Consider the following 27609-nt stretch of genomic DNA (forward strand, 5'->3'; position numbering starts at 1 on the left):
AAGTGCAGCATTAATTTTCTTGACTAGTCTTCATTATAGACATTCTGTTTGTTTCTAGTATATTTGCTGGTATATGTTGCACTGAACATTTATGCATAATATCCTTTCTGTAATTAGAGTTATGCCCCTAGAATACATCCCACTTCTGAAATTTTGTAGTCAGAAGGAGGGAATGTTTTTAAGGATTTTGATACATACAGCTTAGATGGTTCTACAAAAAAGTCTACCGAAGTCACACTGTTTGTACTTTTTTTTTCTCTCCTGAGGAGAGGGTGCGAGATCTTTGTGACCCTAAAAAGTTTAAGAACCACTGATGTATGTTTATAAAAAGAGATTTTATGTTTCTCAGGTTCATCACTGCCTTTTAGCTTTCTAGAAGGCTAGCAACACACATTTCCCAAAGTAGATGTGCAAGAAATTTGGTGAAAATAGGGTCTTGGTGAGACCTCCATGTGATCAAAACCGAGGCTCTGTTTCAGGAAAACAGGAGTAAGGTGACTCGGGCAGTGGAAATGCTGTAACTCTTTCTCAGTGTCGATCTGAAAACCTTATTGTATTTACTTCATATTTGTCAGTGGCAGACAAATAGAAGATTTCTGAAAACCATTCTGTGTTTCTGTGAAATCAGAATAGGTCCTGTCTGCCAAAGTGACCAACTGAAAATAATTTATATTTTTCTCTGTAGAAATAAAGTCACATGAGATGAGTATATATTCCATTTTCTTACATCCTGATAGTCACCTAGGCTAGTGGGCCCCATAGCAAGTTACTACTACTTTTTGAAGTGTTAATTGGATTCCTGGAAGATTACTTCTATGAAAACAGCCCTGTCTGAAGTATTTATTACTAATTCTAGTTAATAGCATTGTATTGGTTTGAAACTAAAGGAAATTTTTTTTTTGTGGCCGTGCTGCGTGGCCTGCAGGATCTTAGTTCCCCGACCAGGAATGGAACTCGCACCCTTGGCAGTGAAAGCGTGGAGTCCTGACCCCTGGACTGCTGAGGAAGTCCGGAAATTTTTACTGAAATGAATGTACTGAAATTGACAGTGATTCTAAGGGCTGTATTTTACTTTTTGTATTTCAAAAATCTTGATACTTATCAATTTGTATAGTTAAAAGGTATGAAAAACTTGTGGATGCCTCCCTCCCAGGAGAGAGTAAAGTGGTCCAGAACGTGGGCTCTGGCGTCAGAGACCCTGGGTCTGTGTCCCGCCCCTGCCACCCCCAGAGTGTGTGGCTTTCAGCAAGCCCCTCAGACCCTGTGCCTTGGTTTTCCCATCTGCAGAATGGGACAGTGGTGTTACCCAGCTCCGAGGGTGATGGCGAGGATGGCAGGAGACAGGTGCTCTTACATCGTCAGGGTCCTGCCCCTTCCTCACCCTGTCTCATCTTTGTGGTCATCGCCTTGGAAATCAGCTTTCAAGAAAACACTTGGGTGAGAAATTGGTTTACCGCTGTGGGTTTTTCTTTTTTTTAAGATTTTTTTATTGATTGATTGATTGCTTGCTATGTTGGGTCTTCGTTTCTGTGCTAGGGCTTTCTCTAGTTGCGGCAAGCGGGGGCCACTCTTCATCGCGGTGCGTGGGCCTCTCACTGTCGCGGCCTCTCTTGTTGTGGAGCACAGGCTCCAGACGCGCAGGCTCAGTAATTGTGGCTCACGGGCCTAGTTGCTCCGCGGCACGTGGGATCTTCCCGGACCAGGGCTCGAACCCGTGTCCCCTGCATTAGCAGGCAGATTCTCAACCACTGCGCCACCAGGGAAGCCCCTGTGGGTTCTTTTTAATTCCTTTTTTCACTCTAAGCCTTTGGAGGCTCTGTGTGAACTTTTCTGCCTTGGGCTGTGCTTTGTCTGACACTTGGCTGCTGTCTTCCTCTCGTACCTCCTTTCCTTCATTCGTAGATACCAAGATAAATGTCTTGCTCACCTTCGAAGTACCAAGTAAAGGAAGGAAATTTCCTTCTTTCAACCTGAATGATTTAGGGCCACCAGAAGATTATGGCAAATAAAACCAAAGTACCTGGGGAGACTTGACGGTCCCAAGTACCACGCAGATTATTTGCCAGCATTCTTCCGATCGTCGCGAAGGGCTGTCAGACTTGGTGGCGCTCGCGTGTGACCGGCCGAGGTTGGCTGGGGTGTGTCAGAGCAGCGTCCCTGGCGGACCGGCTTCTCCCCGTGGTGGCGAGGTGCTTCCCCTTCCTCACCAGCAGCTGTGGCCCTGCTTCCCACAGAGCCGAGAAGTCGCTCAAATCACTTGTGCGGTGCTCTAGAAAGATGCACTGAGTACCTACCGTCTACACACAGATAACCGTCCCGCAGCCCCGCCCCCCGCTCTTTGTGCTAGAGCCACAGTGAGTCCCTGGGGGGCTCTGCAGGACTCTCCCCTCCTCTCTCGACCTCGTCCTGCATCAGCCCTCCTTCTCAGCGAGCCTCCCCTGACTTCCCAGGCTAGACCAGCCCTCACGTGGCACCTCATCTGTGCGATGACTTGATTGCCTGTCTCCCCCGGACGGAGGGCTCCCCAGTAGCAGGGGTGCGTTTGCACCGCTGTGTCCCCGGGGCCGGCAGAGTAGGGGCTCAGCACCTGCTCGACAGCCCATCAGCCGGCCGCTTCCAAGGACCACAGGGTGCCCCTAGCACCGGGATGATGAAACAGTGGGCTCTCCCCATCTGCGGGTGGGGAGGAGATAACCATGGGGAGCCCCGAGGCCTCGGGACCCAGGCTCCTGGGCCTCAGCCGGTGTCATCGTGTGTCCCGAAGCCGGTGAGTGGGTCCTGCTGCAGAAGCGAGCCACCCCTCCGGCCTTGGGGTTCTCGTTAGTTTAACAACACGCCTAGTTTTCAGCCCTGTTGACGACTCCTTTCTTGAAATTCTCTCCTGCATTGCTTTCCCCGGCATTTTATTTCTAAACTGGTTTCTTACTAGTCTGGAAAACATCTGGGCCCCTCTCCCCATTCAGATGCTCCCTCAGAGTCCTCTCTCCGGATATCAGCTCTGCGCTGGCCTGGTCCCCGCAAGGCGCCCACGCTTCGCAGGATGCCGTCAGAACCTCTCGACCTTTAAGAGGCACCGCCAGCATCTCAGCTCCTGCCACCTCCCCACTGGTCCTCTCCACTCCTTACACCAAGCCATTTGCATTCTCTGAAGAGTCCCTGCGTTTTTTATGCTTTGGTGCCTTTGCCTCGGTCTAGAAAGGCTGCCAGGCCCCTCTTTTCCCCCGCCATCTCGCAATCCTTCCCACTGCTCCTGGGATGGGGAGTGTTTGCAAACCCAGGTCAGGCCGCTTCTGGCTTCCCTTCCCCTGTGAAGAAGCCTGGGCCGCCTTCTAACACATCAGAGAGCGCCTGGCGGGTAGCAGACCTATAATAAATACTTGGATAACTAGAAGGACAGTTTTTACCTTTCTTTTTTTTTTTTTTTTAGTTCTTTTACCTTTTAATGACGCATATAAATATTAACCTGAATGCCAAATACCACTCATGATAAACTAGAGGATCCCTGGATAAGCATTCCCTCTTGAGAGCAGGCCTCTTGTAGCTGAAAAGTAAAAGGTCAGAAAGTTTATTACATGAGTAACCCTGATCTACTCTGATGGTATTTTTCTTTCTTACATAGTTACAATTCCTTGTCACCCCTCCCAAAATGGATTTCTTGTCAACATGGTAGGAAATGTAGTAAATGGTACTCCACGCTTTAAAATGATACATCTGCCCTGAAAATGTTGAGGTATTTTCTTTCCCGAGGTGATTCTTTTTTCAGATTTGCAAGAGAAGATTATCTTATACCAATCGCAGTGTATGTGTGGTAAAGCCCCACATTGCCGTGCTGTTTTATGAGCTGTTACTTCGGGGCAAAGCCAGGGAGAACTGGAGGAAAGGCTGTTTGATGCACTTTCCTCTGCAAAGTAGCAGCACTCCACGTGGGAGTGATGTGCTCATTCTAGAACTTCTCCCCCAGAGAGATAATAGGACATTGCTTTCTCAGCTTTCACGAGGGTATTACAGACATTCTCTCCTGACACGGATCCCACGTTTGACCTCGTTCTGCTCTCCCTTAGTAAAATGTTTTCCTTAACGTCCTAAGAATTATTGATGATCCTCTTGGTGACATAATTTCCAAGACAGTTTTCAGGAAGATTTGGAAATCATTAGTGCTTTCACTGGGATCACCAGATGTGAAGGAGAATTAAGAGTTAAACTGTTTGGCTTCGACTGGTATTAGATTATGAAGTGTATTGTTATACTGGAAACAAGAATCAAAGGGTAGGATTAAATAAGCATGTGCCTGGATTTAAAAAAGAAAAAAGAAGTTTTAACAGCATGGTCCCCAGGGACGGATGTAGGGCTCGCTCTTTTAAAATATTTTAAAGATGATCTGGAAAAGAGAGTGGAGCACGTGTCAGCTCTTCTAGGTAAGAAGGTGGAGTTGATTGGCCCAGGCTGAGAGAGGGTCCCAAAGTATGTGGGTGGGCAGGTGGGCAGAGGAGGGCCAGGCGGGGGCTCATCTTTCACCAGTTCAGCTCTCAGCGGGCCCTCCGGTCTCCACCTGACAGAATGCTGGGATTGTTCCTTCGAAGGGTCTGTTCAGCAGGGTTAATTTCTTGCATCTTATCCTACCAAGCTGTTCGGCTTTTAAATGTATATTACCACTCTCCATCACATACATAATATATATGCATACATAAATTATTCATGTGTTTAAAAATCTTTGCAGGTTTTAATTTACCATCTTTCTCTCTTTGCTTTGCTTTCATCTTTTTCTCCTCACTCTTTCCCCAAGACTTTTCTTATTTTTAGACGGGTCATTTTGTAGGAATAATGTGGTAGGATATTTATTATGAAATGGTGACAATTTAAAAAAATTTTTTAGAATGAAAATACCACTTAGGAACTCTCTTTTTAAAATTCAGTAATTGCTTAGCTCCCAAACACAGAGAGTTACCCACTCTATCCTTTTATGGTTTCTAAGAGGTATTATAATCCACCTTTCATTACCTGTGGGAGATGGGGCTTTTAAGTGACATCGGTGTGCCTTGTTCTTACAGCCCTGTCTCGACATCTGTGCTGTTACCACCGAAATGATGGCATAAACTTTGGCAAATATAGCTTCGTCACCTTTTGAAATCTGCTACAAAATGATTTATTGATTTTGGTTTTTTGTTTGTTTTGGCCGCGCCGTGCGGGATCTTAGTTCCCTGACCAGGGATCAAACCCATGCCCCCTGCATTGGGAGCACAGAGTCTTAACCACTGGACCACGTAAGAAGTCCCGATTTATTGATCAGTTGTTTAGTACCTATGTTTGATTCTTAAAATTCAGTTCGAATCAGCTAGAGATTTAATACTAAGTATTCACAATAATAAATATTGTTTTAAACCTGTAAAGTATATATATGACTCCATTAACGAGCTAAGGCATGAAAAATAAAAGTTATTTGGATTTCGTCAAGGTGTTTACATTACATGTTTCATAGACCTCTTGGTTAGTTGTCTATGATAATAACTTTGATCTGGGCCATTAAACAGTCTCAGAAATAAAAGCTTTTTGTAAAAGGATAACCAGTTTGTTATTTTCCTATTTGTAGACATTAACATATATTTTGGTCCTTTATCTGCCCATTTCTTCTTTTAATGTATTCCCTCTTGAGTACTATCTGGTCGTTTTCTGACCTGATTTAGAATCTCTAGCTTATTTCTGTTTTGAAAACAAGGACCAAATTTAGCAGGAGACCATGGGCAAGATAAATTGCACTAGAGGCTCAGACTAACACCAGCAGGTTTACTTTCTTGTGTTTAAATGAAGTACTCGTTTTCCATGAAATAACAAATTTCACTTGCAGACATGATTTATTCAGATCTGAAGAAGAGAAACTAAAAAAAGGATTATTCAAATTTTAGATTTGTAGGGAAAGTAATGTTTTCAGTCATCTCATTTGGATTCTCAAAATGCTAACTTAAACCAAGTCCAGCAGTGGCATAAGACAGTGGATGCAAAGCCAGTTTATATTCCAGCAAATAAATAGGTGATGTGACCCCCCCCCCAGATGTTACCCATTTGCTCAGTCCATGAAGAAGCACGCATTGAGCACCTACTGTCTACACACAGATAACCGTCCTCCGAGAGCCCTCGTCTGACTGGGGAGAAACATGTGAACAGATCCTAAGGGAATTTGGGAAGAACAGTGTTAGAAATATTTGGGACCTGGGAGAATTGGTTGCGGGGGGGCATTCAAAACTGCTGGCTTGAACTGCTGGTGCTTAATGATAATTTCACATTTACAAAATAGAACATTAGACATTATAGTGTTAATGCAGAGAAGGATCTTGTGTGAAATCTCCCTTTTTCCAGTTGTAATTTGAATTTATATGTTGAAAATGGAAAGTTTTTATTACTAAGGAATTTGCAGTTTACCCTGATACCTTTTTAAAAATGCAACGCATTGACATAGTTATTAAAAAGTAACTTTTATCATAATTTTAACCAATTTGATCACTTATTTTAGTTTGGTTAAACTAAGTTTTGTTTTAAAGTGTACCATATGCTTCTGAGGAAACGTGATAGATTTTATTACCCACGCTTACTAATATCCCTGTCAACCACTTTTAAACTATACCTAATCACTGGAGTAATCTAGAGTTGAGAGAGATCAAACTTAAAAATTAGATTTTTTTTAATATTTCAGAAGTCTTTCTTTTTAGTATTGCCTCTCATCTGTGAAACAGTTTAAATAAATGTATATCCTATAATGAAATTCTTACTTGTCCATTAAGTTTGGGTTCTGGTGAGATAAAGGTAATATTTCTTGTCAGTTAAAGAGTGATTTTCCTAAACCCTGAATGAAGAGGTGCGCCCACAAACACAAGAAGAAAAGTGTACCCACATACAGTGTCCAATGGTATGAGTGATGTTAAATATTAGAAACGTACTGAAGTATTTACTTGAACCGGAGAAAACGATGGAAGTTGGACACTGGCTAATTTATAACTTGGGATACTGTCAGTGCATAATTGTTATCCAAAGGTGGAACATAATGAAACTGACGTTGCAGTGTTTTTATAAATACTGGTGGGGAGAAAGCTGCTTAACTCTTGTTTTGTTTCTTGGATGATGTTAAACGCTGGAAGGGGTCAGTGTTTCCCACTCCCAGCATCCGGATTTCATCATTGACCTGGCGGAAAAGCCTTGAGTGGATTAGAAACAGCTGGGATGAAGTGCTTGCCTTTGCCTTCTGCTTAAAAAGGGAACTTGCAGCCTCCAGAGGGAGCAGACTAAAGGATGCTAGACAACATCAACTGAGAGCCCGCTCCAGGCCTCAGAAAATGTAGCTAATTTTAGATAACCTTCACGAGGCTGTCTTCAATAACTCACATAGTTGGTTGCCCCAAAATAGTTGAGACTTTTCTACTGACTATGTAGTATTTTACATACAGACTGAAAGTTTCTCATTATATAAGTCAGGCAGATCGCAAATTTATCTTCAGAAAATCATTGTGCCAGTGCAGATGGACACTTCCTTTAAGAATACCATGTGATATGCACAAAACTACAAATCTACAAATCTCGACTAGCCGCACAACTATGAGATTTATCAGGAGGCTCTTTTATAATGGAAATCTCCGTTTACTATTAACATGAGTAAATGTTCAAAAATGTGATATAGCCACTTTTTAGGAGGACACCTATATTTTTAAATATTTATTTATTTATTTAATTTATTATTTTTTTTGGCTGCATCGGGTCTTAGTTACAACAGGCGGGGTCTTCGTTGCAGCATGCAGGATCTGTAATTGCAGCACGCGGGCTCTTCATTGAGGTGCGTGGGCGTCTCTCCAGTTGTGGCCTGCGGGTTCTCTCTCTGGAGTTGCGTCGCGCGGGCTCCAGGGCACGTGAGCTCTTCGTCGCGGCACCACACGGGCTCTCTAGTTGTGGCGTGCAGGCTCAGGATTTGTGGCGCGCGGGCTTAGTTGCCCTGTGGCACGTGGGATCTTAGCTCCCCGACCAGGGATCCAGCCCACGTGCCCCCTGCATTGGAAGGTGGATTCTTCACCACTGGACCACCAGGAAGTCCAGAGGACACCTACTAACTTCAGTATTACAAAATACAGGACAGATCTGTATTATATACTGCATTTCATGTATTGCTCATCTGATTAAGGAGGAGTGGCATTTAACTGACTCTGAACCTGGTAGGAGGTTCAAGTGCAGCGCTGCCTTTCCCATCGGTGACTGGCTGCCAGTACCAGCAGCTCTGATGTAACAGGAGCTCCAGACAGTCCAGGGATGCACTGTCCCTAGGGTAAGCCTCGGTCCCCCTGGCTTACTGTGTAGTAGCCTGTGACTGGTGGTTACCTGCCCAGGTCTAGCCTGTGGTGTCAGGGTTGCTGACCTGCGTTCCTCTCGGTGGAGCAGTTACGGTGATGTCAAGTGTGCTGCTTTCTCCATGCTCTTCCCTTTTGGTTTATATCCTGGCCTGCTGCTTGGCATCCCTACTGAGTCCGTCCGTTTCTTTGGGCAGATAATCCTTCTGTCGGAATGTAATGCTTTTTCTCACTGATAAGCCAGACCCTCCTCCATTTCCAGTTCTGCCGTAACTGCTAACAGAGGCATTGCCATTGGTCTCAAAATGTACTTGAATAGGGTCCTTGTCCATAAGGGAGGACATCCTACGTATTCAAGGACTGGTGAGTCCTCTGTTTCATCTTGAGTGTATCCATTTCAAGCCCTGATGAAGCAGACAGATTACTAGACACTCCCCTCCCCCCGCCCACCATGCCCCAGAAGGGCCGCCGATGCCCAGGGTAGTGCGGTCAACTCTCAGGCCTCTGAAAGGAGCCAGAGTGGGTGGTCTTCCTGAGCACAGGATGTCAGCAGGGGCTGGGCCAGCTCAGGATCCAGCTGTAGTGACCAGAGAGAAACCGGCTGCCGAGGCTGGAGCACCCCACCCATGCCTACATCCTGCCGCACGCTGGGGAGAGTCTGGGGACACCCCACCCACAGGCTCACCCCGTTTCTTCTGAACTTCGTTGCCTGTTCTCACTCCTCGCTCCCTGCTGTCTTCTGCTCCTCCTAGGTGAGTGAGTGAGTGATTGAGTGCAGCTGGAGAAGGGATGCAGATCGGATTTGTCTAATTTATCAAGAGGGTCTTTAAGCTGTAGAATTAAATTTGACCTGTTACGTTGTAGACTCCGTGGCTCAGGCAGAATGACAACCAAATCGTGAGCAGTTGTTAGTGACGGCCACGTCCCAAAGCAAAGCTGGTTTCTCAAGAGATCTGGTGGCTGCAGAAGCTCTTCATTATGTGCTTAGCTTTCTAGGCTCACCTCGAATTTCAGATCCAAGCCTGTGTTACTTTCCTTTGCTCTAAATTCCTTTGTATTCGTATCATTTCTACCGAGGCATGACCATCTTGGAAAGATATCGTGCGTAAGGGTGATTTGGGGTCGAGGGGGGAACTTGGTAAATTGTAAGATGGAAAGTGAGTAGTCTGACCCGCTTCCTGATAATCCCGTATTTCCATCTGGTGATTAGTGATTCTGTTTTTCAGTACATTTCCACCTTTACAAACATACTGATCTTAGAAGATGATCTCCCAATTCTGTTTTCCATTTCTAGTCAATAGTGATCCATTGATTTTGACTGTTAAGGAAATCAACCCGTGCTTATGAAGGTATCTTAACACCAGCAAGTCACAAAGGCAGCTGCTGACTCTCATTCCCTCCCAGGAAGAAGGAGCCTGTAGTTCACCCTCTCCGGGGAGTTGAGTGTTACACTACTTTACAGTCATCCTTTGAATCATATAACATGACGATTGGACGTGATTATTCTTAATTGACTTGGGGTTAGACAGACAATTCTCGTATTTGGTTTTGCCTTCAGATTTAATGACATGGAGGCTTTGAGAAGTGAGCAAATTCAATTTTTCTGGTGTCTGTTATACAGCGTTATTAAGAATACAGCGCTGTGCACAGAATATAAAGTTAGGTCCTCCTCTCTTCAGAGAATACAAAGTATCGCTAGGAAGCTTCCGTCTCATCAAGCCCCTCTTGCCCTGTCCGTGTTCTCCCTTTCCCTCTCAGACTCTCTCTCATAAGTCAGGCAGATATTGTAGGATTCATGCATTTATTCAGTAAATACTTACTGAGGATTGCGTGCATTGGGGTGCAGTGGTGCACCCCATGGACATGGTCCCTCCCCTTCCACGGAACTTCCAGTCTAGTGCAGGGATTGGGGGCAAATCCATCCCCATTAGCCTGTCTTTGTAAGCAAGGTTTTGTGGGAACACAGCTGTACCCATTCGGTTACGTACTCTCTGGCTGCTCTGGGCACTCTAATGGCATCTCGAGTAACTGCAGCAGAGACCCTGATGTCCCTAGCAGGGAGTGTTTCCTGCTCCTGCCCCAGGGGGTGAGGTGGAGAGATGAGTGCAGGCCGGAGCCGGAAAAGCTCTGGGCAGAGTGTCTGCTCTCCTGGGGGAAGAGGGCCGGCGTGGAGCCTGGAAGCAGGGGAAGGGACGTGTTCATACTTGAATTTCAGGGAAGTCACACCGGCTGCTGTGCAGAACAGTAATGACGAGAGACAGTGAGTGCACGCACGCGTTGGAAGGAGAAGCACTAACGCCCGGGGTTCAGGCGCACGGGCTCTGCCTGGATGCACGTTTCAGCCTTGCCTTGTACTGATCCTGACGTTAGGTCACTTCTCTGTTGGCTCTTCTGTCTGTGCAATGGGGGTGGCAATCACAGAGCCTAACTCTTGGCATTGAATAGGCTGATACGCGTGAAGCACTCAGAACACAGCGTTTGCAGTCGTCACTGTTATTCCTATTCTAGTCTTCCTGTTAAGAGGGCAGAGTGGCCTTGGCAGTGTTGGCCAAAAATTAATCAATCTAAGAAAGAAATGGAAAAAATTTTTTGAGCCAAATTTGAGGATTATAACCCAGGAAGAGCATCTCAGAAAGCTCTGAGAACTGTTCTGCCTGTTATAAGTCAAGGCACAGGTATATAAGCTTTTTGAGACAGAGGGCTGTACATCCAATGACGTATTGTTGACAGTTTACATGATCCAGATCTAAGTGCCATCGTGGTGGGTCACATGACCCCTTACAAGGCAAGAAGGAATGTTATCTTTTAAGGCGTTGTCGTGTTGATGCTGGGAGAATCTTGCTCTTGGTGGTTGAGCAGGTATTTCTGCCGCTGGGGAGGTTTGGTTGATGCCTAATGCAGACACACAGCGCGCAGTGGGGGAGAGAGGAGGCCAAGGGGCAGAGAAGAACTTCTGTGTTGAAATTTTTCCTGTCTTGCCATAGAATACGAATCTTATTTCACAGCAGTGAGGGTATGGAGAAAGTGGCCGGATTCAGGAGCTACACAAGGCAGTAGGATTGACAGGAGTCAGGGATTGATAGGCTGTCAGAACAAGAGGCTGGGGATGAAACGTAGGATTGGTGTTTGATCGGTCGAGTGGGCAGTGGTTCCCATCCCCGAGGCGGGGAGGACAGTAATGGAAACGGGTGTGTGACGTGGGGTAAGTGGTAAGTTCATTCTGGGGTCTTTTCAATTTAGGTGCCAGGTTGATTCAAGCAGAAACGTTGAGGAAGCAGTTGACTGTGGGTCCGGAGATGAGAAGTGAGATGTGGGCTGAGGAGACGGGGGTAGGAAAGATCAAATGAACCTGCACCTCGCTTGGGAGAGGAGATGCCAGAGCGAGGAGGAGTGACAGGCAGGCCCCTAACAGATCTACAGAGAAGTCCAAGAGGTAAAGGTTAGGGAACTCCCGGGTGGTCCAGTGGTTAGGACTCGGAGCTCTCACTGCCGAGGGCCTGGGTTCGATCCCTGGTCGGGAAACTAAGATCCCACGAGCCTCGCGGCCAAAGAGAGTCAAAGGTTAGACAAAGGGAAGATCGAAACAATTTTTGGAGGAAGATGAGCACGAAGTTCGAATCCATTAAACGTTCTCTTGTTGAGGTGGGTGAGTTTGAGAAATTAAATTCGCGAGTCTCACATCAGACCCCACCCACCTAAACCACAGCACGTCTCTCACGATTTGGGTACCTGATTTCACGTACTCCCATGTTCCGCGTTCTTCCAGTAAGCCGTTTTCCCCCAGTGGAATATTAGGCACTACAGCGGATGCTCTGTTGACCTTCGGTGACCTATGCAGTGTACTTTTCTGTCCCTTTTCTGTCCCTTTTTCCCTCCCCTCATTCTTTACCTACCCCGTTACTGCTTCACTGGAGCCTTGATGTGAAAAGTTGAAGTGGGGGGACCATGTCTTCCTCCTTTTTTGTGGGGTACTTGGTTCAACATCAACAACTTGAGTCCAGTATCTGAGAGTTTTATAATGACCTCTCTATTTTAATTTGTTTATTACAACACTGCGGTTGTAGAGTATAATTTTGGAAAGAGCCAGGAGATAAGTGGAGAAAAGGACACTTTCCCATCACCGGAATCACCCCCAGCTTCCGCGCCTACCTCCTTGTGACAGAGGCGTGCTTGGCTTCCTCTCCTCAGGATGGGTCAATTCCCCCCAGAACCCTCAGTGCTTCGGGACACGGATCTCGGGCAAGGCTGCTTCCTGCCTCCAGACTAGCCCTACTCTGACCCTGAGAGCTCACAGGTTAGGCTTCAGCTACGTCCCTGCTACTCGACTCAGGTGTGCGGTGGTCAGAAGCCTGATCCAGAAGGCTTATCCACCTGTACCTGGACAAAGTCATCACATTAGATGGTTAGGCGAAGTGCTGCATCTTATGTTTAGTTTTGTGCTACAGGAGGAAAATTGTGGAGAAACTTTGAAATGGACCAAAAAGATTATGGGGTGCATTATCCAACTCGGCTTTCTGTGTTATCTCACCCTTTCATTATCTCTGAGCTGTTTTACCATCCTGTAAATGATAGAAAACTGCTAGTAATGCACAGGCGTCTTGTCCATTGAAATGGCAGTCATGTACTGTGGAATGCAATTGGTTACTGCTCTCTGGATATTGACCAGTTTTACCAGTTTTGCCTCTGTTTGTAAATTCTTTGCAGTATTCTTGATGTTTATATATTTGTCTGTTCTTTGGATTCACCTTTGAACTGGTTGTAACGTCTTACGGTTCCTTTTAAAATTAATCGGTCAATTAAAATCTGTGTCCCACGTTCAGAAAAAAATTCTTGTTATACATACACACGTATGTTCATACCTGCATGTAATATCTCTAGGAAGATTCACAAGGAAGCACTGGCTGTGTGCACGTCTGCGGAAGGGAACGTAGGAAAACTTGCCTTTCACTATACGCCCTTGGCGATCCTTTGAATTTTGTATCACATGCTTATAGTATTACCTAAACAAAGAGATAAACTTGTTAAATTCCTTTTTGAACTCTCTCAAGTCAATCCTTAGCTGGCCGCTACCAAAACTTCAACATGGACTAAATTCACATTTGAATTAGCTGACTTTCCAAAGAGACCTTTTTGTCTCTGGATAAACTACTGGTAGCCGGCAGCCTGCCTATCATCGTCACACCTGGAGCCTTACTTCTGCACTTTTACGTTTTTTACTTTATTTTTCGAGACAGCTCTAACACTGTAGAAACATGTCAGTGGGAGGGTACTGATTCTTTCGTGAATCTCTTAAGGAACCAGGGGGTCTTGGCGTGAGGCGGCTGGCAGACCAGCCAGCCGCCTGCGGTTCCGGTTCTGACCTCTCACCTCGCCCCGGCCCAGCTGCACACACTCTCTTGCCTCCTCCGCTGGTTATAGCTGGAGGTGCTCCGTTTAAGCCAGAGGAGCTCAAGCCTGGTGCATGTTGAAATCACCTGGGGAGCTTTTAAAATTCTGCCGCCCCAACCAATTAAATCACAGTGTCTGAGGGGTGGGACGCGGACATCAGTATACGGAGGTGAGGCTGATGTTGAGAAACAAGGCTCTGTGCACTGATTCAGGAAAGACTTCACATGTGACACCCCAGAAACAAAAGCACTCAGGATTTCTTTTTTTTTTTTTTAATGTTTGTTTATTTATTTATTTATTTTTGGCTGCGTTGGGTCTTCGTTGCTGCGCGTGGGCTTTCTCTAGTGGCAGCGAGCGGGGGCTACTCTTCGTTGCGGTGCGTGAACTTCTCATTGAGGTGACTTCTCTTGTTGTGGAGCACGGGCTCTAGGCGCGCGGGCTTCACTAGTTGTGGCTCGTGGGCTCTAGAGCGCAGGCTCTCAGTAGTTGTGGTACACGGGCTTCAATAGTTGTGGCTCTCAGGCTCTGGAGCGCAGGCTCAGTAGTTGTGGCACGTGGGCTCAGTAGTTGCGGCGCACGGGCTTCGTTGCTCTTTGGCATGTGGGATCTTCCCGGACGAGGGCTCGAACCCGTGTCCCCTGCATGGGCAGGCGGATTCCTAACCACTGCACCACCAGGGACACCCTGCACTCAGGACTTCTGACGGGAAGATCTGTGCAGGGTATGAGGAAAGGGAGACACCCCTCCCAGAATACCCGTACACACAGAGTCTGTGTTTCCTTGGGACGCCTCTGGAACGTGGCCAACTTAGGTACTGGGTGTGGTTTAAAAGCCCCAGCTGACTCGGTTACAGTCACCAGAGCTTTTTTTTTTTATAGTTTGGAACTCAGTTAAACTTTCACTGAGCAGGAAATACCTAATGGGGGCTGTTGAGTGCATATCCCATCCCTATTCCTCTGGCATTTGGAGCACGAAGCCAGCCTCGGGGTGGGTGACGCCTGACACCACTGCCACCATGTGGCTGTGTGACCGACAAAACATCCTATTCCTCGTACACCAGGTAACTGGGAAAGCCACACTGTACAACAGGACCTGTTAGGTGCCTGCTTTAGTCACAGGTCCTAGAACCTCATTGCTCTGACCTGTAACAGTGTGCTTTGGGACTTCCCTGGCGGTCCAGTGGTTAAGACTCTGGTTCCACTGCAAGGGCCATGGGTTCGATCCCTGGTCGGGGAACTAAGATCCCACAGGCTGCACAGCGCAGCCAGAAAATTAGGGAAAAAGAAAGAAAACAACAATGTGCTTTATTAAGGGGTCTTTGATAGAGAGTCGTGTTTATACGGGGAGAAGTAAAAAAATGCATCCACCCTTTCGTTTTGGAACGGTTAGGCAAGGAAATAGTCTCTTCTTGGTTCCCCCTGGGAAAGGTACCTTCTCATGGGGGCCCTGATTCATGGCCTGCTTCTGTTTCATATTTCAAACCATTTGATTGTTGCCTCAGCTGTTCTGAAAACATGAAAATTGGTGTCATAATCTCTGCTGCGGTTGCCTTCATGTACTCACTGTATATCCCCCTCCCTTTTGTGTAGGAAGACAGAGCTGTTAATAACCCCATGCCTGACCGAGGGGGCAATGGACTAGCTCCTGGGGATGACAGATTCAAACCCGTGGTGCCCTGGCCTCATGTTGAAGGAGTAGAAGTGGACTTAGAGTCTATTAGAAGAAAAAACAAGGCCAATCATGAACAAGAGCGCCATGCTGGAGGAGATAACCAGAAAGACATAATGCAGAGGCAGTATCTCACATTTAAGCCTCAGACTTTCACGTACCGTGATCCTGTGCTCCGCCCAGGGGTCCTCGGTAACTTTGAACCCAAAGAGCCCGAGCCTCACGGAGTGGTTGGTGGCCCTGGAGAGAAAGCCAAGCCGTTGGTTTTGGGACCAGAATTCAAACATGCAGTTCAAGCCAGCATTAAAGAGTTTGGATTTAACATGGTGGCGAGTGACATGATCTCCCTGGACCGCAGCGTCAGTGACTTACGACAAGAAGAGTAAGCACAACCCCTCCCCTTTCTGACCTGGGCGCGCGTTTCCATAGATGCCTAGACTTAACTTAGATGGTTAGGGTGCAAAGCATATTTGTGCCTTCACTGCAAGGGAATAAGAGGGCCTATGGTCCACGAAGTGGCCACAAGGGGGAGATCTCCCCACTTGTGTTATTTCACTGAGGGTGTGGCGTATAAAATTCTGGGGTCTCCTCTACCGGTGCTGCTCAAAGTGTGGTCCCCGGACGAGCACCGGTCTGAACTTTCTGTTCCCGGTCCGCAGAGAGAAAATGAGCTTGTACCAGGCCGTGAAGTAACTATTGCTATGAAGTGCTTTACGTTCACCTGACAGTGTTTGAGTAACAGAGCTTTCTCTTTTGGTGCGTTGTTTTTCCTTCTGCACCAAGCTCCTTGTCTTGCTGTGGGACGGTAAACAGGAATGCTGCTCGGGACGCTTCTGGAACTAGCTGGTTGTTTGCCTTCTTCCGTTTTTACCCTCGGCACTGAAGCTGGGAATGGAAGCCCCCGAGTATGTACCGTATACAAGGCGCCTTCCGGCAGGTGAAACCATAGCCCTCACGTTCAAGCCCTTTTCGTGTAGTGAGATTTAAAACAAAGGGTTTCCAACTCCTGACTTTTGATAATGGTGATTATTGAATGAACTCAAAGCTTTTTCTCTTTCAGTTTATTCAGTAACTGATTCTACTCAGAGGGTCTGAGCAGCTTCCATTAGCTTCCATTGTGTGGATGCACGTTTCATTCACTGCTACTAGAAAACTTTACAGAAGTGTCCCCTGTGACGTGTGGTTAACACAGTCCTTGTTTTGAGAAGTGCACACAGCAGGCGCGCGCACACACACGGTCCCCACAGCAGCAGCCTTTATGACTCTGAAGTCGAATTCTGGACCTACCAGAGGGCTACTCCAGAGACTTTGGACCTTCCTATATTGATTTGATAGGAGTGAGAGGTGGGGGTGCATGAAATATGCAGAGAAGAAAGAAAGAGAAGCAGTAGAGAACCAGGGTGGTGAGGGACATAACCTCTAGTACAGAGGAGAATTGGAGCATCTCGGGGGACTGTGAAGGGAGAGTGTGGGAGCAGTTACTCCTGGTCAAGGTAGAGACTTGCCTGGTCGCAGATTTGCCATATTTAGAAAGAAAAAAAAAAAAATAGAAGATGCTCAGTCAGATTTACTTTCAGTTAAACACTGGAGAATGTTTAGTATAAGTATGTCCCAAATAGTGTTTGGAATATACTTACACATTACAAATACTTGTGGTTTATCTGAAATCCAAATTTAACCATGCATCCTGTATTGTATCTGGCAGCCCCCCTAGGCAGGGGCTGAGGTGGTTGTCATAGAGCGAGAATTGCCGTGCATGGACGCTTTAGGACCCCAGACGGGATCTGCGGTCCTCCCTGGAGTGCCTCCCAGTTCCCCGAGACAGTCTCAGGCCGTGCGTCTGTCCCAGGGGGGTTCTCGGAGGACCTCTCGATGGCCTTCTCCTCACCGTGATGGGGAAGGAAAGGAGGGGGAGAGTCTACCACTGACTTTCTGGTACAGGCCAGGACTTCCTGCAAGTGATCTAATTTGATTCTCACAAGCAAACTGCAAGAGAGTTCCCACGTGTGAATGTGAAGTCTGAGGCTTAGCGCTGTGACTTCTCTGTATCTGCCCAGCGAGATGGCAGAGCTGTGGTCCTACCCCGGGTGGCCCGGTTAGAAAGGCCTTCTCCCTCCTCGGCCCCACCCCTTCCAGGACAGTGTGGCCCCAGGCAGGGTTGCCGTCCCCGGGGGAGCTCAGCGTGGACACGGAGATTTTAGCACAGGAATTACTTATAAAAGATACACATGTAAAACACCAGTTTTAAAATCACTTTAAAATCTAGCTCACTCTTCGGTATAAGAAATGTGCTAAGATATAAAATACCAATAGAAAACCAACAAGGACCTAGTGTATAGCACAGGGAACTATATACTCAGTATCTTGAAATAACCTATAATGGAAGAGAATCTGAAAAAGAATAGATATATTCGTATGTGTATATATATATATGTACATATGTGAGTGAATCACTTTGCTGTACACCTGAAACATTGTAAATCAACTATAATTTTAAAAAAGGAAGAAAGAAACATGCCAAGAAAATCAAAGGCATACATGCATACACGGCGGAGCAGCGCCCAGGACTAGCGTGGTCCTCGGTGCCTCCCCCTCCCGCGCCCCTCACATCCTTCTGTCCCCCAGGCCGCCTCTTCCTGCCACCACGCTCCGTCCCCGTCCACCCTTCCACCTCCCCTGTCACCAGCCATGGCCACGCCACTGTCGTCTCTCCTAGAACCCCGCCACCGCCTCCTGCCTGTTCACACCTAGCCCGGGGAACGTCATTCTTTGCCTTCCCAGAGCACCTAGAATAAAACGTTCCAGGCCTGCCCACCTCGCCCTGGCCGCGCGCCTTCTCCCGGGGCGTTTGCACGTCCCCCGCCCCGCGCTCCCTCACCTCTGTGGGCTTTTTCCTTCCTCTGTGGCCCCTTCCCAACCCTCAGGCTCCGTCAGACTCTCTGGCCTGCTTTATTTTCCATTACTCCTCTCTGGCCGTTTCATTCCTAGTATCTCTCAAATTTTATAATTAGACATTGGTTAATTTAGCTGTCTATTGACTGTCTTTCTTACTAGATGATAAGGTCCCGAGAGCAAGGACTTTGTCTCTTTTCTTCACCAGCTACTTCCAGTAAGTGACACCCAGGAGCTTGGCCGTGCCCAGTGGTGAACATCTGCTGAGAGAGTGAATGAATGAGTGAGTGAATGAAGGAGTGAATGAAGGAGTCTGCTGGGATCAGACCTTGGCTCCATTACCAGACGCGAGATCTCAGACCAGCTCCTTACCCTCCCTAACCCTCAGTTACCTGATCCGTCACGTGGCTCTACTAATACCTATACCCCCTGGATTGGCATTGGGATTAAAGGACATCATAGACTAAAAGTCGCACCACACGCCTGGGGGTTAGAAACTTAAGTATTAGTGGCTGTTTCTTTTTTAATTGCTGTGGCACTTTCTTCAGGTCACAGTTTGTCTAACCTTGAATGTTTCTGTAACTATGCAGCTTTGAGGTCCTCTGTTGCTTTTTGGAATGTTTCTGTAACTATGCAGCTTTGAGGTCCTCTGTTGCTTTTGGGAAAATGTGGATTCCCCCCCACACCACTGTGTCTGCATCATCTTGCATCTCCTCGCACCTCCCTTGATGGCAAAGCCTTCGTCCCCTTTGATGATTTCAGACACGCCAGGCGCCTCTGAAGCTCCCATCTCTCTGGGTCTTGCTCTCCTACAGTCGTCTTTCTTCCTGCCTTTTGCTGTCTTTCCTAACTGCATTGCCCCCCAACCCATTGCCTTCCTTCTTTTCTTCTTTCCTCTAATCTTCCTTCCTTCCTTCCTCCTGCCATGCCTTTACATAGGCTGATCATTTCTTTGTTCTTTTCTCTGGCATAACTGGAGCAGCGCTTAGAAATAAGATTATTGCATGTTCCTGCAAGGATCGTGTCCCCAGTCAGATAAAAGGACCGAGGCTATCTTAGCAAATGATCCTAAACCCCTTTCTAAAATTCTATGCTAGTGAGAAAACTTTTGTTTATACTCAAAATATGCAAACATACTCCCAGAAGATTTTTTTTAACTGAATCCAGATTATTTTTTAAATTTGATTCTTTCTCACCCTTTCTAAAAAAAAATGGGATAGGCTTCTTTCCTGTTTGAACACTGTAAAATTCAGTGTAGACTCGTAAATAATTTCTGAGTTGAGTTATTCATAGTTGAGAATGTGGTCAATCTTAAGAATTTTCTCCAAAATAAAAAGGTGAACAGCAAATAAAGCACTGCTAAGTTTCACGTAGTATCTGATGTGCATATTAGCACTTTTCTGCTCTACCAGCAAAGTGAAAGCATCCCACGGGCCCACCTCACACGCACGCCCTCCCTCACACTCGGTCCCCATGGAGAACATACCGCACAGGGCTTGAACCTCCGCAGCTGTGGGATCTAGGCCTGATTAGCCTGCTCTCTTGCCTCTGTCACGCATAATGAGCCACCTGCCACGCTTGGAAACCCAGCTTTGAGCTGTTTGTCCAGTTACAACATCGGCCCCTGGCTCACTCGCTCATTCTTGTGGCCGTTCCCTCCGTCCTTTTGGATGAAAAGCAGGACAGAACTGCCCAGCTGCCAGTGTGACTCAGGCTCACGTCTGTTGCAGCTTTGAATCACATCCCCTGGCTGAGTCATTTACTGGCTGTTGATCGCTCATTAGGAGGGTGAGTAACAGTGTTTGGAGGGAACTAGAGGCCTCCTTCTTTTCTAAAGGCTTGAGCCAAGAGTGACCTCACCTGCCTTCGCACTTGTTTTCTATTAAAAAAAATACATGGGGCTTCCCTGGTGGCGCAGTGGTTGAGAATCTGCCTGCTAATGCAGGGGACACGGGTTCGAGCCCTGGTCTGGGAGGATCCCACATGCCACGGAGCGGCTGGGCCCGTGAGCCACAACTACTGAGCCTGCGCGTCTGGAGCCTGTGCCCCGCAGCGGGAGGGGCCGCGATGGTGAGAGGCCCGCGCACTGCGATGAAGAGCGGTCCCCGCACCGCGATGAAGAGTGGCCCCCGCTTGCCGTAACCAGAGAAAGCCCTCGCGCGAACCGAGGACCCAGCACAGCCAAAAATAAATAAATAAATAAATAAAGTAGCTATAAAATTAAAAAAAAAAAAAAAATACATGATTTTCTGCACAGTTGAATGGAGATGGAGTATCTCCAATAAACGAGGCACTGTGCTAGCCCATCAGGGATGCAGCAATAAGAAAGTACAGTCCCTGCCTTCAAGGGGCTCGCCATCTACCCCTGGGGAGAAGGGAAAGGTTACCGTGACGTAAGAGCCTGAGGAAGGAGAGGGGGGCCGCGTCGAGTTACAGGGAAGTCAGGAAAGGACTCATGGGGGGAGCACTAGGGACGGGCCTGACGATGAGGAGGTTTCCCAGGAGGAGGTTACAGGTGTAGAGGGCAGGACGGTAGGCGTGGGCCGGGAGGAAATCCGGTGCCGTGGCTTACGTGGATGGGGCAGTGAGCGCAGAGACGTAGAGACACAGCTGGTAGGACAGAGAGGGTGGCGTTTGCAGGCCCCCAGTGCCGCTCTTCATAGTCTGCACTGAATGCGGTGCAGGGAAGACCCACTGAAGGGGTACCGAGAGAACGTGAGGAGTGTCAGGCTGCTGGGGTATCCAGAGCGGGCAGGGCCTGGGGGCCTGACCTGGTAGAGGGTCCGTAGCGTCACAGTAGGAACTTGAGTGAAGGCCCCAGAACCAGACAAAGGAGACTCAGGGGGAGAACAAGAGTTAGAACAGGAGGCGCTGGCAGCTGATGGAGGGGAAGGAGGAATGAGACATCAGTACGAGGCTTTGAAGCTCAGAAACAGGAAGAAGGCCACCACTGACCAAGGAGAGGGGAGGTTCAGAACAAGCTGCTCTGCCCAGAGCACCTGTGCCCTAGACCTGGGCCTCGGGGGAGGCGGGACTCGCCCGTGCTGAGCCCCGCAGGGGGCTGAGCCCATTTGTGGGAAGTGCTCTTGGTGGTTACAGTAGATTTTCTTCTAGTAAAGCATAGGATTTTATTTCCTTTACTGTGAACTAACGGCTGATGCAAATATATGGAAATTATTCTTGCCCTTTTTCTGCCCAAGAAGGCAGACAATCAGGGGTATATAATCCAAGCTATTTTGTTTCAAACAAATGAATTAAATATTTTGACTTGTTGAACAAATTCCTCTGCTTCTACTGTTTAACCTTTCCTCCTGCCTACGCTCCTATTGCATTTCTATTTTGTAGAAAGCTATCTCAGTTGCATTGACAGAGCGAAATAATAGATGTTAAAGTGCTTCAAAAACTCTAAGAGCTATGCGAATGTTAATATGATTGTTAATAACTTTGTTAAGCTTGTCTGTGGGAAACTGAGGTGTTTTTTTAAAGATATTATACACTGACATTCCTGCCTTATACACTAGGTAATTCTCTTCTTACCTGATACCAGAATACTGATATTTAATTTTATTTAAGGTTATGGTCGTGAGCTTTTTTCATTCTCCGTCTGTGTTAAGGGTTCTCTTTGATACCTTTGTGTAGAATATAGTAATATAATTTATCAAATAGTTGCTATTTTCAAAATAGGCTGTAGGGTTCTTTTCTAATTTCAGTTTCTATACATTGTGACCCATGGGTTTCAATTAACACTGACTAAAGGTAAGGAGCCGCTCGTAAGGGGTTAAAACAAATTATTAGAATTATCTATAAATCATGTACACACGTGTATGTGAATCACGTATGTGCACATGAACTTCAGTGCTGCGTCCTAGTTTCTGTTAGCACAATGAGCGCTGGTTCTATACGACGCCATCCAAATGACACGGGTCACGACCATTGACATGCACTCCTTTCCTCTCTTGGATTACCCAAAGCACGGCTCATTTTTCAGACTGCAGTTCGGCAGCCGTAGAGCTAATCTGCAGGAAGCACATTTGAAATTGGTTTCAGGTGACCCCCAGTGGACACGCTGCTGCTTTTACACCCAGAAAGTATTGCTTTCTAACTGGCCTGAAAGTTCTTACTCTTGGGAGCCACTTGTTGTGAGTTCAGAGGTTTTCCACACGAACTTTAAAAATAAATCGTGTTCTGATACTTAGTTTCTCTTCTTCTTTCTCTTCTAAACATACACGTCTGGACACACGCACGCGCGCGTGCGCACACACACACACACACGCACGCGCACACACGCACACACACACGCACACACACTGCACTTTGGGATTTTCTCAATGATGGGCTCACAGCCAGTTTTTGTTCAAGGTCCTGGCTGACCACAGGAGACGTATTTAGCCCAATGGGAATTACTGGAGCTATCGGGGTAACTTAGGTCACCCCAGTTCGCACAGCAGTTTAGAGGGGTGCCTCCGGAAACTGGACGTGGAGGTCATCTGCTGCTCCGGGCCACCGTTAGCAGGGTAGCAGCAACCTCGAACCCCCGTCCCCTGCCAGCAGCCTGCGGGGGTGGCTCCCGTCCCCAGGGGGGACGTTCCTGTCCTGCCGAGACCCCGTGTGGTTACTGAGGTCCCGCCCACGAACATAGCTTCATCTCCCCACACACCCCGCCCACCACGTCACAAAAGGACAGGGTTTGCCTGGTGAAAGTATAACCCCGGGTGCTTGATTTGTTTTCGCACAGCTCTCCACCCCCAACCGGGAGTTTACAGTGAGTCCCTGGAGGCTGGCCATGTGCGTGGAGGCATCGCGAGGTACCTCGTTACATCCCACCCCAATGACAGACAGTGTCAGGGAGACCTTGACTCTTTCTTTCTCTCCAGGGTGAGTTTCCCACCCATGCAGAGCTCTGACATGGAGATGAAGGGGGAGTTTTGGTGCCCTTTCCTACTGGAGCATCTGAGATTTGGAGCTGACGGTCATTTCAGAGTGTTTGGTCATTGTCCTCTGCTAAAAAGTCACCAACCCCTCAGCAGGGAGCGTCTGAACTGCCACAGTGCCCGGTGGACGTCAGGCACGGGCCCTTCCACCCGGAGGCTGGCACGACCCCTGGTGCTTCAGCCACCGGACCGTCAGATTCAGCCTGGTCCCTCGCTGTGTCCCCTGTGCGTAGGGCCCTCGGGTGTTTGGTAAACAGGGAAGTGGTCCTGGGGGGTCCTCCATTTCCTCCTGCGTGGTGATGTTTGGAGGTGGGCCAGCAAGGTGTCCCACAGTTAAAGTGACCGCCAGGACAGTGTACTTACGAAGATCCGGAGAAGAAAGTCTTTCTCTCTAGCGCCAGGAACGGGGTGAGGGCCTCAGGACACCGGCGCTGCACTGTGCTGGGCGACGTGGACCTGAGGGGTCCCCGAGAAGCCAGGTGGAACGTGATGGAGGAGAAAGGCTGCCCTGGACCACCTTTTAGTTCTGGTATCGCTGCCCTGCGCTAGAAGAGAATATCTCCCAGGACCTGCACAAGGAGAAGATGAGCCCCCGGGCTTCAAGGCTGCGCGGACGCAAGGGATGGGCTGTGATGAAACTGCACGTTGGTAGCGATTGTAACCGATTGACTTTGGTTTCCTTAGGGCCCTGGTCCCCATGTGCCCTGGGTTTCCAGTGGTCTGGTCCTAGCCCTGTTGTTCCTTTAAGTGCTCTTTCTTCCTTCCTTCCTCCATTCCTTCCTTCCTCCCTTCCTTCCTTCCTTTCTTTTTTTCTTCTTCTTTTTTCTCTTTCTCTTTCTCTTTCTTTCTGCATGATTTTACAAAACAGAAGGCCTTCCAGGGGAAAAAATGTGTATGGCGTTGGAGCAGAAGTGCCCCTATTGCAGTGAGTCAAAGCCAAACACCCAGCGAGGCGCTGCCCACACTTAAGAAGCATCATCTACCTGAAGCGGGCTATTTTTAGGCCACGCATAAACCAACAGTTAAGGAAGAGGAGCCCGTTTGTTCTGGAAACACAGTAGCAGCAACCACCAGCTGGGCCCGGGGCGAGTACGTAGGCATTTTTACTGATGAGGCTGCAGGAGAGAAGGCCAGCCACGCGAGGGGGTGTAGGTGAGGTGGGACCAGGCAGGCAGGGGCTGCCCAGAGAGCAAGAGAACAGCCGTCTTGGGGGCCTGCCGTGCAGCGGGGCAGTTCTGACCGCTCCCCATCCGGGCGGGCAGGTCCCTGGGGAGAGCTGTGAGGCGGGTCAGCAGCACCGTTTCCACTCAAGCAGGGCCTGGGGGAGGAGCAATAGGAATAACGCGTATGACTCCCTGGGTGCACTTCTCAGTAAGTCCATCACCTTTGCTCACTTTAAGCCAAATATGTTAAAAATGCACTTAGTATCACAAATAGAATTGCTCTTTTGTCATCCTTGCAACGTCTAAGAGGAACAAGCTAATTACATGAGTTAAAATGATATAAAAACACAGTTTAGGGCTTCCCTGGTGGCGCAGTGGTTGAGAATCTGCCTGCTAATGCAGGAGACACGGGTTCGAGCCCTGGTCTGGGAAGATCCCACATGCCACGGAGCAGCTGGGCCCGTGAGCCACAGCTGCTGAGCCTGCGCGTCTGGAGCCTGTGCCCCGCAACGGGAGGGGCCGCGATAGTGAAAGGCCCGCGCACCGCGATGAAGAGCGGTCCCCGCACCGCGATGAAGGGTGGCCCCCACTTGCCGCAACTAGAGAAAGCCCTCGCACGAACCGAAGACCCAGCACAGCCAAAAAATAAATAAATAAATAAATAAATAAAATTTAAAAAAAAAAAAAAAACACAGTTTACATTCAGTAATATCTTTTAGTTCATCACTGGGAAATGACCACGGTTTTGCGTTCCTCTTCGCGGAATCCCAGGGGAGCGTCCGCTGTCCCAAACGTAGCCGGTGTGGAGGAGACTCATTTTTTAATAACCCAGTAACTCCCTGTAGAATGAGCACTGCCGTTTCAATCAGAAGCAAAACACCCGCACCTTCTGCAGAAAGGCAAGTCCCAGCGAGCAAACCAGAGCCGGGGAAAAAAAAGGGCTCTGGAGACAGATCTGAGCACCTGAGCTCCAGGTCCCTAAGACCCTGGGGATGCGCCACGGCCCCCGCAGACGCAGGAGCTGGGGGGTCTCCCGCGAACGACGCGACCGCCCCGCGCTTGCGCCGCGTTTCGCGGGGCCGGCGCTCCCCCCAGCGGCGGACGCGCTCGGTGCAGGCCCGCAGGGGCTTCTCCTCGGAGAGCGGGGAGCAGGAGGGGCTCCAGGGAGCCCGCAAACTGCGTCCTGCCCGCTGTCCTTCCAGGCCGTGAGAACGCCGGCTGACCGGGGAAGCAGCATCGGGTGTTCTCTTTCAAGGCACACCCAGAAGGGTCTGTCCTGAGCAGAGGATGAAGCCACCTCGGCTGGGGTCTGGCTGCCCGTGTCAGCGTGGCGCAGCCTCGGCTGGGGCCGAGCGCGGGCTGGGACGGTGCCGGGACCGCAGGACCCCAGGCTCCAGCCCCGGGGCGCTCACTTAACGCTTCTTCAAGCGGTGGGGATGTTTCTCGGTCGCCTTGCCTGAGGTCCACGCCTGTCTTTTACTCCCGGCTGATGAGCTGCCGCCGCGATGCCGCTTCTCCGTGGCCGCGGCTGGTGAAGACGGGGTGCGCCGTCAGTGGCCGCGAGGATCAGCGGCGTCCCCGACCACCTGCTGTGTGTCCGGCGGTGTGCTCCGTTCTCGGACACACTGTCTCCCATCCTCATAACCGGGCGGAAGCAGCGTTATTATTATTATTTTTCCTCTGGATTTGTAGAGGATGGAACTGAGGCTCCGAAGCAGATAACTTGAAGGTTACATTAGCTAGAAGATTCAGGCGGCGGGATCCCGGTTCGGGTTTCCACACCGCATCGCCTTGTTAGTGACGCTAAACCGGTGGCCCGGGGCGGCAGGGGCGGGGGTGGAGGTGGATATTCCAGTATATACATCACGTTAACTGTTTGAAAGAGGAAAGCAGAAAGTTAGAAAAAGGTAAAAGGCAAAGGCTTTATATGTCATCGCTGCAGAATCCTTTCCTGCTTCTAAGCCGCGTTTTCTCCGTCTCCGCACTACTGACAGTCTCTGTCAGGCCGACTGTCCTGTGCCTTGTAGGACGTTCAGCCTCATCTCTGGACTCTGCCCACCCAACCGATGCCTGTGGTACACACCGCCCCTCCCTGTCCTTAACTGTGACAGCCCAGAATGTCTCCAGACTGTGCCACGTGGCCCTGTAGGGCAGAATCCCCCCTGGTTAATAATCCCCACCGCTCTAAGGGGCCAGTCAAGGTAACGTTGGCCAGAGGTGCCGAGCAGGGGTGCAGGGTGTGTAACACAATGGGAAGAACAGAGATGGGACTTAGAACGTTGTGGGGACAGCAGGCACAGATCGGTTGAACCGCCAAGTAAATAAAGGTAAAATGAAGTTAGGTATTAGCAGTGAGGGTTTTGTGATGGGCCTCAGGCTACATCATGGCAGAACATCTGAACATTATCAGTGGTGTTTCAGTAATCATTCATGGATACATGGTCTCTCTCTCTCTCTTAATATAACAAACACTGGGGGTGGAATGGAGAGAGCCGCCCGTCATCCCACTGTAAAAAGGCCCTATCCTGCCCTTTACCTCGTCCACTTTTCAGTCAATGGGGGCCACTGATGGCACTTTCAGAATTTGGTGCATATTTATCTGAGCTTTATTCTAAGTTATTCAACCCATTCCCTTGAATTATCCCTTATTTCCATTCCCTTTCCTTCTAATCGGGAGAATTACTAATACTTGCGAGTGAAATTATTCTAAGTAACAAGAAAAATATTGATAATGCTTATATTCTTGACCTCTGAAGATAATTTTGTACCGTACTTATCTGGATCATTGTAGAAATTGATATTTTAGTTACTTATCAGCAAGTATCAGAATGAATTGTGTGAAAGTAAAACATGTAACAGTTCATCTGTTTAACAGCTTGGCCTGTTCATAGCCTATAGACCAGCAATTCTTCACCTTCTTGGTCAGGCCCCCTTTACATGCTTAAAAGTTATCGATAGCCCCAAATTATTAAGGTTTTTTTATATGGGCTATATCTATCACAATTTGCCATACTGAAATTGAAACAAGTTTTAAATTCAAAGAAGAAGAAGAAGAAGAAAAACCTATTACATGTTAACATATTTTATGAAAAATAACTAAATTTTCCAAAAAAAAGTCTGATAAGAGTAGAATTGCCCTGGATTTTTTCCAGTGCCTTGAATGTCTGGTTTATAGAAGATTGCTGAATTCTGCGTTCAGTCTGTGCCCATATGCTGTCTTGGATGAAGAAAATCTGGCCTCACACA

The 27609-nt window shown here is 48.2% G+C and overlaps 1 protein-coding gene and 1 long non-coding RNA gene across 7 annotated transcripts in view; one reads left to right on the plus strand and one right to left on the minus strand.

Annotated features, from left to right (window-relative positions):
• GALNT7 (polypeptide N-acetylgalactosaminyltransferase 7) overlaps nt 1-27609 on the plus strand; it is a 123466-nt gene that overhangs the window by 47334 nt on the left and 48523 nt on the right. For 3 of the 5 annotated variants that reach the window (XM_057547707.1, XM_057547710.1, XM_057547705.1), the window contains exons 2-3: nt 1288-1437; nt 15299-15759. In XM_057547707.1, the coding sequence (XP_057403690.1) occupies nt 1288-1437; nt 15299-15759 (611 nt within the window). The remainder of the gene's footprint in view (nt 1-1287; nt 1438-15298; nt 15760-27609) is intronic. The other 2 variants (XM_057547709.1, XM_057547708.1) reach the window with 1 other exon arrangement.
• On the minus strand, nt 13997-19974 carry LOC130708328 (uncharacterized). Of its 2 annotated transcripts, XR_009008541.1 has the most exons (4): nt 19756-19974; nt 15539-15617; nt 15141-15215; nt 13997-14347 (listed from the first exon to the last, which is right to left on the minus strand). It is a non-coding gene; the product is annotated as an uncharacterized LOC130708328 (long non-coding RNA). The 2 variants fall into 2 exon arrangements; XR_009008540.1 differs by lacking the exon at nt 13997-14347 and having other exon boundaries at nt 14997-15215; nt 19756-19970.

This window comes from Balaenoptera acutorostrata, chromosome 6 (genome assembly GCF_949987535.1).
Source record: "Balaenoptera acutorostrata chromosome 6, mBalAcu1.1, whole genome shotgun sequence".
Classification (NCBI taxonomy): Eukaryota; Metazoa; Chordata; class Mammalia; order Artiodactyla; family Balaenopteridae; genus Balaenoptera; species Balaenoptera acutorostrata.